Source organism: Diadema setosum, chromosome 10 (assembly GCF_964275005.1).
Source record: "Diadema setosum chromosome 10, eeDiaSeto1, whole genome shotgun sequence".
Classification (NCBI taxonomy): Eukaryota; Metazoa; Echinodermata; class Echinoidea; order Diadematoida; family Diadematidae; genus Diadema; species Diadema setosum.
This window is the reverse complement of record NC_092694.1, coordinates 13,758,949-13,771,505: the sequence shown is the minus strand read 5'-3', so window position 1 is coordinate 13,771,505 and position 12,557 is coordinate 13,758,949. Positions and strand designations below refer to the sequence as shown.

Sequence of the window (12,557 nt, the reverse complement as noted above, 5' to 3'; positions counted from 1 at the left end):
AAAAGGAATGATGTTTGGTTCTGTTACAATATCACTTCCCCGCTGATAATTTTGTTACAAAATCAATCTTCTACTTTTGATTTTGTTGTTCTTGATTTTTGATACTGAATTACTGATTCTTTTTTTAACAGAACCTGACATGGTTCCTTTTGGCGTACCATAGCAAAAACCTGGTCCGTTGCCCGTAACGTGCTCGGTGTAAACGAGCCATTAGTTTTCTACTGTCTCACCTGATTGGGGTCTCTTTGCGGCTACAGAGTTCTCAGGTCTCTGGCTGCTGGCCTGATGAGATGCCCTGGTCCCATGACCACTGGGTCCCCCGGCAGCGGGTCCTCCGGGAGCAGGTGGCCTGGTAGCCGCTGGTGCAGAGGCTCCGCCCGCCACCGTGTGGACCACTTGGGGTGGGGCTTGCTCGCCACCGGACTGGGATGGGAAGGGTGGAAATTCCGGAAGGGCTGCCAGCTCGGAGAGATCTACTGGTTTGCCCAGTTTCTTCTTCCGGATTGTGTCATCATATTGCTACACAGGTGTGATGAGAGTAAGGGAAAACTCTGAGATTGACAAAGCTCATCTTACCACATAATAAGAAAATTTGAGTCTGTGCATACTGCATATATATACACACCTTGCCAAAATTGCATCTCCTCATATTCATTTTATGTTTTGAAGTCATTCCAACTACAGACTTTGCACAGGCTTTTAATGTACCAGGTTCCCCAAAGGTGACAATAATCTAACTTGGGTGCAATTGATACATGCAATCCTATATTAAAAGCGAGGGAGATTGTAGAAAAATGTAATACACGGTCTCTCCGCTGTGAACTTGGAGACATACTCACGGATCATCATATCAGTAATGAAGAATTCTCTCTCAATATATATATACAAGTGGGAAAAGAGCCATACACCTGTGCACGCATTTCTGCCGTGATCATGAACTGAAGATTTTTCACTCTCCTTGCAGGTTAGGTCAACCTGTTTAATTCTACACTGACTCACTACACCATGGATCGTTCTTCAGTAATGTATCTGCTGCCTCTGTAAAGCTACAATTACCACTATCTGCAGCCTTCTCATTTCCTTCAAAGTAGCAACAAAAGAAAAAAGAGGCAAGTTTAGCCATATGAACAAAAGATATATAAAATAAATACATAAATCAATTTTCAGTTGTAATTACTTTACATGTAATTAGTTTTTGTTGTAAAATACAATTTTGAACGAAAATTGTATTTCAGTAAATGTGTTACATGTAAGGCTCATATTGTTTTTGTTTAATGTGAAGAAGTGCATTGTAGTGTTTTGTTTGTGCACTTACATAAATGGCACACAATTCAGCCACTCTCATTTTGATGAAATAAACTAATGTCTATCTATCTACAATATATCTATCGATCCTTCCATCTACCTGTCTATTTAATTATCTATCTATCTATCTATCTATCTATCTATCTATCTATCTATCTATCTATCTATCTACATATCTATAGCTATCTTTATGTTTCTTAATCTAGATGTCATATCCTCGCAACACAGGGGCATGAGTACCACCGTGTCACCCACCTTGACTATCCTGCCGATTCTGCGCGCCTTGGAGTCATTCTGTGCCTCCTTGGCTTGCTGGGCCATGCTGCTATACCTCTCTCTCCTCTGCAGCATAGCTTCAAGGTCCGTTTTGGGCTGGGCATACCCCCCTCCTCCTCCTCCTTCAGTGGATGGGCGGGCTGCTGCTACCGGAGCTTGAGAGGGCGGGGCTGGGGCTGGGGCTGGGGCTGGGGCTGGGGCTGAAGCATTGGCCTTGGGAGCTGCATTAGATGTTGAGACAATAGGAAGTCAACACAAAAAGAGCATTTTAGTAAGTAGCTACATAATATATATACTCACATGTAGTATAATTATATCCATATATTTCTTACATAACAAATAAGAGGGGGAAGGAGGCAAGGACACAAGTGGTAGAGAAGAAGATGAAGAGAAGCAAAGGGAATACTCTTCATCCTTACATAGCTGCTCTCCTTTGATGATCTCAAAATTACACAATTTTAAAAAAATTAATCTTTAATCCTTTGCCCATTGGAGAAAGGCGTGGCATGCATTTGACCTATGACCCCTTGGGAAGCACCATATCTGAACGGCACCTAGTTTTAAAAAAACAAAACACACACAAACAAACAAACAAACAAACAAACAAACAAAAATCCAATGTTTTCTGCCTAGTAGTATTTATGAACCAAATAGCCTATTTAAGAAAACCAAAGGGGTCTGTTTTAAAGGGGCCCGAGAGTCTTACCTGATGGAGGGGGTGGAGGCATATCACTAAGGTCAACTTCTTCTCCCGCTTCTACTGCACCGATCACTGCTTCAAATTGCTGGGGTGAAAAGCATTTAAAAAAAACAGACAGACAACAATTTTATTTGTCTGTAAAAAGCACACACAGAGGCAAAGAATCCAGACAGTGGGTAGAAATCCATTTCATTGCCGATTACTGCCTGCAGAATGCAGTATGGCACCCATAAAATTTTATGACAATACACGGCACAACCTTAATGCCTTATATTAAAGGCATAATTTATCATTTGCAGAAGGAACAAAAACCCAGCTTTAGCTGTTCTAAGATTTGAGTTAGGGATAGAAACAGGCAATGTAAAAATTTGAATCAGTATAATTAATGTTAAGTATCGTTAAATACAGAAAATGTGAATAGTTACAATTAAGTGCTTCAAGACCAAACTGTCTACAGTTATGGTTTATTGAGAAAAATAAAGATATCTTCTTATATGTCAGGCTTTATTGCAAAATTTTTACATGGTAGGATGTATTGTGATTCAACTAACCTAAGCATATGCATCAAATGGGATATCTCGGACATTTTTATATCACTGCTCCCAATGGTAAACAATGCCTTTAATGGGGCACACTCTCCTCAATGTGAAGGCTAACAGTGGACATCAGTTTCCAGATCACAACACAATAGGGTCAGATTATGGTAGAATACAGCTTACTGTGAAAAACTTACCAAAACAAAAAAGAAGAGGTGGGGAGTGTACATTTTCTCATATTTAGTGGCAGAGAAACTGAATTTCAGCATCATCTATTCTTGTTACCGAAAAAAAACCCCCCACAAAATACATGTACCCTGATGGTAAGGTTTCACCACACTGTGAAAGTGGAAATTTTCACACTTTTCGCATGATGTGCAACTTCATTACGAGCATCCAATTATTTTTGCTTGCTATATGTAACACAAATTCATATTTTGATTCCGCAAAATCAAAAACACACAAAATTCTCTTTACCCATCCAAGCATTAAAAATTATTCATGCAAAAATGTCTACTCTTACAGTATGGTGTAAAAGTGGTAGTAAAGTTGCGTTGCATAACTGGACAACTCAAGATCTCTGGCTCACCTTAGAAATCTTAAGGTATTCTGCTGCTGTAGCCATGTCGTTTGCCCTCTTGGCTAGTAAAGCGGCCATCTTGTATTGGTCTCGTCTGACACACAGCATCTGATGCCGTGACTCGTCTGACGGGTGGAGGAAATTTGAGGCATGCAAATAGTCTTGCTTTTCTGACCTTGTACTGGCTACTTGAATACAAAATCCATGTCATGTTCTAAACTTTAGGTGACTTTGATAAAAAGAATAAACTCAGAGGAACAGGGCTGTGAAAGTTTTATGAGAATCACACACAACGATTTTAAGGCTGATTTTCATATATTTTGATATTTCATATCAAAGTTTAATTTTGTATTTGAACATGCTTTTCATTAAATTTTCATTATGGAGAATTTAGGTTTGTGACCTTACTCAAAACTCCACTAACACAAAAACTTTCACTCCTGTAGTAAAGTCATCATTTCTACTTCATTGAAAAAACAACAACAAACAAACAAAACACTAGCATTCCTCCCTTAAGTACACATGATATCTCATATTCATTTTTTCTTTTTTCCTGAAAGAATGATCAATACTTCAGAAAACACACATACACACTCAGACACACACGCACACACACAAGGAAAAAAAAAACACTGTTTACCAAAAACATTTATTTTCAGGCCCACTGGGAGATGGACTCTGGCAACATTTTGTTTGTTTTGTGATGCACAGACAAATCCTTTATTTCTGTTAATGTCCCCATCTAAAGTCACTTGCAAATACCGGCAGTTGAGGCATACCTCTCTTCTTAGACTGAGAAGGAGGTGGTTCCTCTTGTTCTGGAGGGGAGGTTGGCTGACTTGCAGCTGGTGCAGGCACATTTTCCTGGGATGGAGGTTGGGCATCCTCTGCCTGCTTTGGCACGTAGACTTCGGGAGGAATCTCATCTTTATTCACAGGTTTGCCCAGCTTCACTTTCTTCTGCATGTCTTGAAGTACCTGATGTAGCAAGTCAAACAGAAAATCATCATCTTTCCCCTCTAAATCTAATCAAATCAAATACAAAGACCAATCATTAATCTATTCCTTGGACAAACAGGAACCTTGCAAATTTACATTCTTTTGTTTCTGTTTTTACTCTGATGTTCTGTAATCTTGTTTTCCTCATATTTTTTTTTTTTTCAAGGAAAAGCCTCATGAAGGTAACTTCTTTTGATTTCTTCTCGAAATTTTCTTGTTTATTTCTTTGTTGTTGTTGTTTTATTCTTGGGAGTGATTTCTAACTGAATATCAGATGCCCTATCCTAATGTTTATAATTGTTCTGCATGACTATGACATAAATTAGGCTTATTATTCGTAAATTGGCTGGTCACTTAATACTTATATACATTAAGTACACAAAAGGAGATCCTTTTACATCCAATTCCAAACCGTTCAATATATGTGACCCGCTACAACAAAAGGATCCGAAAGTAGGGGGAGGACAATTTTCTGAAAATGGCATGACATTATTCCTTTACTCTTCTACTTGATTTCATATATAGCACAACTCATAAAAGTACTCGGTTGCGGAGATATCAATGATTTTATTAGCGCATGTCAAGTGGTTGAGGAAATCAGAGTTTCAAGAAAAACGCCTTCAAAGTTTTCCTTCCAACGGTATCATGATCAAGGGGAGTCAAGACAGCTTTCACCGCTTGACAATAGAAGGTATGCTCCTAGCGACCTCTGCGATGTTCATTCAAGCTTAGCGCCAGCAGTCTACGCACTACCAATCAGTAATCAGGATGCTGCGCACTGACTAATAAGATCACTCCCTAGTTGCTAGGGGCGGAGTCTAACTGTGGCGCTAAATCCAAATCTTCGGACATGTTTCTGTTACGTTGAAAGTCGGAAAATTATGGCCCAGAAAAATGCTGGGGGGCATTTCATGAAGGAACTTGTCGGATCAAATATCTGACAAGTCAATTATATCCGACAAGTTTTGAGAAATTCTTTAGTCTGATTGGCTGATTTCTCTGAACTTGTCGGATATAATTGACTTGTCGGACATTTTATCCGACAAGTTCCTTCATGAAATGCCCCCCAGATTTCTTGCCTTTCTTTTGATCATTTAGCTTTGAAATTTCGGTAGATGATAGACAAAAGATTAGATTATAAAATTATGCCAAAAACAGAAATCCGATTGTTTTGACCAATGATGATGATGTGACTTCAATCTCGATTTTCTCGGCTCAGCTGTCAGCGACTTTAGGATCCTTTTGTTGTAGCGGGTCACATATTTAAACCTATGAATTCATTCTCGAAACTTTAGGAACTGCCATAATGAGAGGGATACTTGCATAATTTCCATATCTATAGCTTGAAAGATCTTTTTCAAATAGATTTTATAAAATTGACAGAGTGAATTGAAGAAATGAAATGGCAACCGTTTCATTATAAATCCCTCACAAAATCACAAAATTAGCAAATGTCAAAGATTCCCATGATTTAATCTGAACAGAGATACCCATCGCAACAAGCATGCAAATTAGTCGATTTCACTTTAATGCAGACGTGCCCTGAACTTTTGATGTCTGATTTTGATGCAACTTGAGCCTCTCTGTTTTTTTCACCATACTCTATGCAATAAAGCCAACTTGAAAATAAGTACATGTAGGGATTGCACTTACATAACCCATTGAGGACGAGTCCCAAGTATACTCGGGCAAGTGTCGATGGGAAATGCATGTTGTAGCAAAATCAGCCCGTCTTCAACAGGTTGATGTAAAAAATATCCCAGATTTGTTTAACCTACTTTCACCTATGTACATGCATCCCTTTCTAGCAGTAAAAGTAGTGCATCAATGCTGCAAGAGGTCTCCAATTTCATTCTCTGTGAAAAAAACAAAAACAAATAAAATATTTCACTGACGCAAACTTGCCTTCAGCTGTCGCTTGTACCTTCTGACCTTTGACCCTTCCTCTGCCCTCTCTGCGCTGGCAATGGCCTGTTGGTAGCAGCCGGCTCGGTGCTGAAGCAGAGATGCCAGATCCGTAGGTTCACCAGTGGTCTGATCGTAGAGGTAGAAAATATCACAGTGTATTGAAGTTTGAATAGATTACAGTGAAAAATCCACTCAACTTTGAAGGCAACTCTAATCAACAGATAGAATTAAAACAAATAAAACAGGTGAAACTTTCAATAGGTGAAAAATATATAAATTAAAAATAACAAAGTTATGAAATTCTATAATAATTACAGGTTTCAAGAGAAAAACCCTTTTTTTCTATATACTGTACCTGTGTATGATCTTTTTGCATCGCCTGAGAGTCTAAAGTTACAAACGACAAAAGTTGTGTATGTGTAGATGCAATATGTGTGTGTTCATTAGAAATGTATTGTAATATTACAGTAGCTGAAGTAGGTGGCTTATTTGACTAGCATGGGACCAACATAAAAGAGGGTGTGTATCAACCAGGGGTATATGTGTAGCTCTGTAGGGCTTACACCTGGGCTTGGTCCTGCAGGTACTGGTTTTCTCGCTGGGGAAGGACTCCTCCTCGTGCTAGTAGGCTCTGGCGCTAGGCCAGGACCAGTGTCGGGCTTTGGGCTTGGAGCAGGTCTCGGTTTAGGACTGGGTGTTTGGCCGACGGCTGGACGTGGTCCAGGGCTAGGCGTTCTCGGAGTTGCTTTGGAGGTTGGAACATTCAGACTAGGTGGCGGTTTTTCAGCGCTGCCACTTATACCAGCAAGTTCTGCCTACAGGTTGAATGAAAATTGACTTTGGAAAGCTTAACCAAGTAAATAAAGGTACAAGATGGCAAATGAATCACATCTATATCAAATCTTTTGAAGGATATGGGTGTTGCAGGACACATTTTCCCAAAATGTCTGTCCCAGAATACCCAGGAACCGCTCAATACACACAAATGAGAGATTTACTTTGAAGCTCAAATATGAAAATGTGAGAAGACTTTGGCAAAGACAACAGCAAGTAGCGTGTATACAGGATTGCATTCTTTTCTCTCTATCTCTCTCTCTCTCTCCCTTTTTTAAATCAGGCAATTGTCTTTCAAAAGGCTTGTAGAAACACTTTAGATAATGAGTGGTAACACAAAATTACGCTTCTTAGTGCGATGAAAATACTTTAATGTGCCAGGTTCATCACTATAATAGTTGATAAGGAGACATCTTCAGCTTATTTTGTGGGAGATGATTTAATCTGATATACAAAACACACAAAATGGTTCAGGACTTTATTTACATAATGCCAATACATACACACAGCCTTCTGCAAAAACTTCTGTAAATAGTATCTAAATAATGATGCAGTACCGACTTGATTTGACATGTTTTGAAAACTCACCAATAAATCTTCATCGTCGAGGTCATCATCATCATCATCATCATCTGCCTCGTCGACGTCCTTCATCACTTCATTGGCCATCATAGCTATCTGTTGCATTGGGTCAACTTGGAAGGAGGAAAGAAATGTTTGAAGAATTCACAGCCATGTGGCACAGAGAGATGGGACAAAATGTGACCCGCTACAACAAAATGATCCTAAAGTCGGGCGAGGTCGATTATTTGAAAATTGCATGATACAAATCCCTAATCTTTCTGCTTTAAATTGATACATAACACATCATATAAAAATAATCGGCTGCGGAGATATCGATGTCTAAAAGAGAGCACGTCGATATGTCTGGGAAATCACTGTTTCGAGAAAAGCGCTCTAAAAGTTCTCCTTGCGACGCAATCACAATCAAAGGACACGCAAGACAGTTTTCACCTCCGAACAATAGAAGGTAAGCCCTAGCAACCCCCGAAATGCTCATTCAAACACAGCGTCGGCGGTCTCCTCACCGACCAATCAGTGACCAGGATGGCAGGAGAAGCGGCTGGGCATAGCGCACCCCGCCAGCACGCACCAGTCGACTGGGCAGTGTGCGAGCTTCACGCTTCGGTTAGCGGCAAGCAGCAAACTGACCAATGAGATCACTCTAGTCGTTGTTAGGGGCGGAGCCTATGTGTGGCGCTCACTCCAAATGTTCGAACCAGTTTCTGCTTCGTTGAAACGCCAAAAAACATGGCCCAGAAAAACGCTATTTTTTGGTCTTTCCTTTCATCATTTTGCTTCAAAATTTCGACAGATGACAGAAGACATGTCAGACTCTAATAATATGTCAAATTCAGAAAATCGTAAGTTTTGACCAATTTTGATGCTCTGACTTCAAAATCGATTTTCACGGCTTCGACCGTGCGCGACATTAGGACCATTTTGTTGTAGCGGGTCACAAATTTCCAGACATTATTTTTCTTCAAACTGATAAATTCAGCAAAGAAAAAAAAAAAAGGGGTAGTCAAAAAGTGACATTGTACATGAAGTCAGTCATCAGTTTCTTAGTGATAAGCTGATCTACTATTGTTTTTTAATTCATATATTTTTCCTCTGAGGATATATTATCTTCCATGCACCCACTGCAGTGTACCCATTTAATGCATTTCAACAGCTGAAATAAAGTTTGCATGCATGAGCTGATTGCTTTTAGTTTGGTATGTCTCGTGGCTGTAAAAAAACATCTCTTCATACATAAAGATATACATCAAGTACTTAATATTTGAAACTGTATTCAAACCAATCTTTCACAGAAATAAAGTAGGCATAAAAGATTATCAACTCAAATAAAAATTTCCCTATAACAAATACCAAACAAACAAGTCTCACAGTTTTAGTAATCACAGTTTTAGGATGGGAGATACAATCCAAATGTAGTTTAGCACCACGCTTCAGAAAACCAAAGTTTTATATTTTGAAATACATGCACAGGCTTTTAGAGACAGCTGACAAGACACAGTTGCAACAGACATGAAATGGAACAAACTCATCAACAAGACAGGAGATTGATTTAAATTCATCATTAAAGGACAAGTCCACCTTCATATACATAAGGATTGAGAGAATGCAGCAATATTAGTAGAACACATCAGTGAAAGTTTGAGGAAAATCGGATAATCCGTTCAAAAGTTATGAATTTTTAAAATATCTGCACAGTCACTGCTGGATAAGAAGACTACTACAGCGTATGATGTCACATGTGTACAACGATATAAGGAAAATAAAAAGAGAATTTCACAAAACTTTACTTTTTGAATAAAGTGCAAATTTCCTCGACTTGTTACTGACATATATTAAGGGTAATATTATTCCCCCTGCCTTCTGAAAGGGAGAAGTCGAGTGTTCTTTTGTTATGCGAGAAAAATGGAAATATGTTGAATTTTCATTATTCTTTCTTTATAACGTTGTACACATGTGACATCACAAGCTATAGTAGTCTTTTCATCCAGCCATGACTGAGCAGAAACTTCAAAAATTCATAACTTTTGAACGGATTGTCCGATTTTCGTCAAATCTTTACTGATGTGTTCTACTTAATATTGCTGCATTCAATCAACCCTCATGTCTATGAAGGTGAACTTGTCCTTTAAATTGGGTACTGGTAGATGTTTTTCTGAGCAACCATTCATCTGCTTGTCTGCTGCTGTAAGGCCCCCTCTCTCTGAGATGGGGGGGGGGGGGGGAAGGATAATTCTTTTTTATTTACCAGCAGGCTTAGCAGGAGCAGGTCTCTGTTGGCGCCGAGCAGGTCTTGCATTACCCCCGCCATCGTCATCCTCATCCAAGAGGGCAGCCAGCTCCGCCTCCAAAACATCATCGGAGACATGGAAGTCATCTTTCACCGCGAACTCCGAGAGGTCTGGCATCCCAAACATGTCTACATTCTGGGATGACAATGTGCAGCATTTGGAAAGTAAGTCACCATATGAGATATCATGTAATGATGTATCGATTTACAGCCATAGAGATCTATGACAGACAATTTTTATCCCAACTTTTACCCCAAACTTGAGACTGATCACCACACAGGAAGGACTTGAGTTGAAGGTGGAACTCCTCCCCCCCCCCACCCCTTTACCCTAGACCTGCTGCAAAAGTGAAAATAACAAATGGGGAAAATATCATAAAATACTGATTTTTAGTTACTTTCAAGAAGTCCACTGCATGTACATCCATGAGACTGTACCTGGTGTGAGTGGTAAGCCTACTTCTGTATTGGCCATAGTACCCATATTCAAAGTTTTGTACCTCATCAAGTCATTGGTGTTTAGCTCGTGTCATGTGACAGTCCTTTGGCATTGCAATTTTAATTTCTTTTTGTGAGTGATATATCTACAAGTAGTCTGATGAAGTCATGTGACCATTCCCCAGCAGGGTGACTGATAGGACACTGATACACAGTCAACGTATGTACATTTAATACATGTACAACATGTAACAGTTTACAACATAAATTGTTGCAGCTTCTTAATCTTAACCATGTTTGTTAGCAGGTGTAACAATCACACATAGCAGAGTAACAGAATCTAAATAATAATTGGATATATTTCTGTTCTTTCAACACTACAACAGGCAATTTCACTTACCGGTACATCCTACAAATCAATAGCTATGCAGATACCTATTTATTAATAATGTCAACTAAGTACAGGGCAATGTCACAATGAGCATAAACCTGAACATGCACATTGATTTTCTTTTTCTTCTACTTGTCTTGTAGTAAGGCTCCTGTGTCACAACTATGGATTTTCCTTCAACCAAAAAAGTTTGACAATGACATGATCACAACATTACATGTACTTACAGTGGATCTACTACTAGTACAAGTAGTAGTAACGGGTTAGATGTAACGTTAGATGTAAATTAGACCGCCTAACTTGCCAGTGCCACTGACCACTGACACTGTGCACTGACTGTCACTGACAAATGGCATGGGACAGATTAGACAGGGGACAGATTAGAGTCTAACGTGGTTACGTCCTATATTTTAGGCTAATCATATCGATGTCAAAAACATTAACTAATCGAGAGGGCTCTTCCCAAGCTAATATTCAGGGTTGCCCATATGTAGACGTAAAGGAATAGATGCTTTCTAAGTGACGAGTCACAATGCCAATGGAGTGGCTAATTAATGCCAGGGCAGGGGAGCTCCTGAGAGTCTGTACTGTAATGTACCGGACGGAGCGCATACTAATCCACAGTCATAGTTCGTAAGCATAGGGTGCCATAGGCGAGCTAGTGGTGACGGGGAGCGCAGTGCAGCAGCTACCGTACAATTAACAATGCGAAGGAAAATCTTACGACATTTACTATGTTCGTTACGTACCTGCTTTCTAACTTGATCTGACTTAGCTGGGTTGTTTCCACCACTACTTTTCTTCCCTCTCCCAAACATGTTGACCAACTCGAGTGTCACCTAGGAAATATAGATACAGGCTCTGTGTTTACAGATAGACGACGGCGTTAATACACTGCCCATCCCATCTCCCGCATGTATTTTAAACGCATACGTCATGCATACGCGGCCACGCGGGTCGTACTCGGGTGTAATGTGTATTACATTCCTCTGTTGTGTGAGTTTATTTCGTATCAGAGATGTGAATAGCAAGATCACGACGCTACCTATACCGTACGCGTACAAGAATACTAAAAATGTGCCAATTTCGTTGTTTTCACGCCCTTTCGAAATGAGGCCTGAAGAAGCCAATCCATTGTGCAGCCTGAAATTGAGAGAACCGTTGTGGGTTTTCTGTTCTACTGGATCTCGAAGACTATAAATGATTTGTTTATGATTTCATTATTAAAGATTGTTTTGTTATTTTTTCTTTTTTTCGTTACAGGTTAAAGGGATGGTACAGTGTTATTGGTGGAGATGAGAATTGGGCTTCTAACTTTTTGCGAGATACCAGGAAAACACTTATTCTATAGTACAGAACATACTATTTTAAGAGGAATTCAAAGTTTATTTGATGAAAATCAGGTTTACTGAAATATCCAAAAACAAAGTAAAACAAAGCGATCGTAATAAGTGTGGGTCCCACACTTTATTAGAATCGCTCTTTTTGGATATCTCAGCCATTTCAAAACCAATTTTCATCAAATAAACGTTGAATTCCTAATAGAATTACATGCTCTTTCATATTTCATAAGAGGTTTCTTATTATCTCACCAGAAAAATTCTAGAAACCTGAAATTAGGTCGCAACCAAAACTATACGATCCCTTTAACTTTTTAAGTGATAGCAAAAAAGAAAAATAAATTAACTTCCCATTTCAAGAAATGGCGTTTTGAGATTTAA

General features: G+C 39.3%; 1 protein-coding gene across 1 annotated transcript in view; it reads right to left on the bottom strand.

Moving 5' to 3' along the window:
* The window catches only part of LOC140233767 (coiled-coil and C2 domain-containing protein 1-like), a 37,622-nt gene extending 25,968 nt beyond the window's left edge, over nucleotides 1-11,654 (bottom strand). Inside the window, exons 1-10 of the mRNA XM_072313866.1 lie at nucleotides 11,586-11,654; nucleotides 9,966-10,143; nucleotides 7,700-7,833; nucleotides 6,868-7,119; nucleotides 6,302-6,430; nucleotides 4,160-4,375; nucleotides 3,407-3,505; nucleotides 2,288-2,366; nucleotides 1,561-1,802; nucleotides 231-519 (exon numbers count right to left, since the gene is read on the bottom strand). Of these exons, the coding sequence (XP_072169967.1) occupies nucleotides 231-519; nucleotides 1,561-1,802; nucleotides 2,288-2,366; nucleotides 3,407-3,505; nucleotides 4,160-4,375; nucleotides 6,302-6,430; nucleotides 6,868-7,119; nucleotides 7,700-7,833; nucleotides 9,966-10,143; nucleotides 11,586-11,654 (1,687 nt within the window). The remainder of the gene's footprint in view (nucleotides 1-230; nucleotides 520-1,560; nucleotides 1,803-2,287; nucleotides 2,367-3,406; nucleotides 3,506-4,159; nucleotides 4,376-6,301; nucleotides 6,431-6,867; nucleotides 7,120-7,699; nucleotides 7,834-9,965; nucleotides 10,144-11,585) is intronic.
* Between the last annotated feature and the right edge of the window lie 903 nt (nucleotides 11,655-12,557).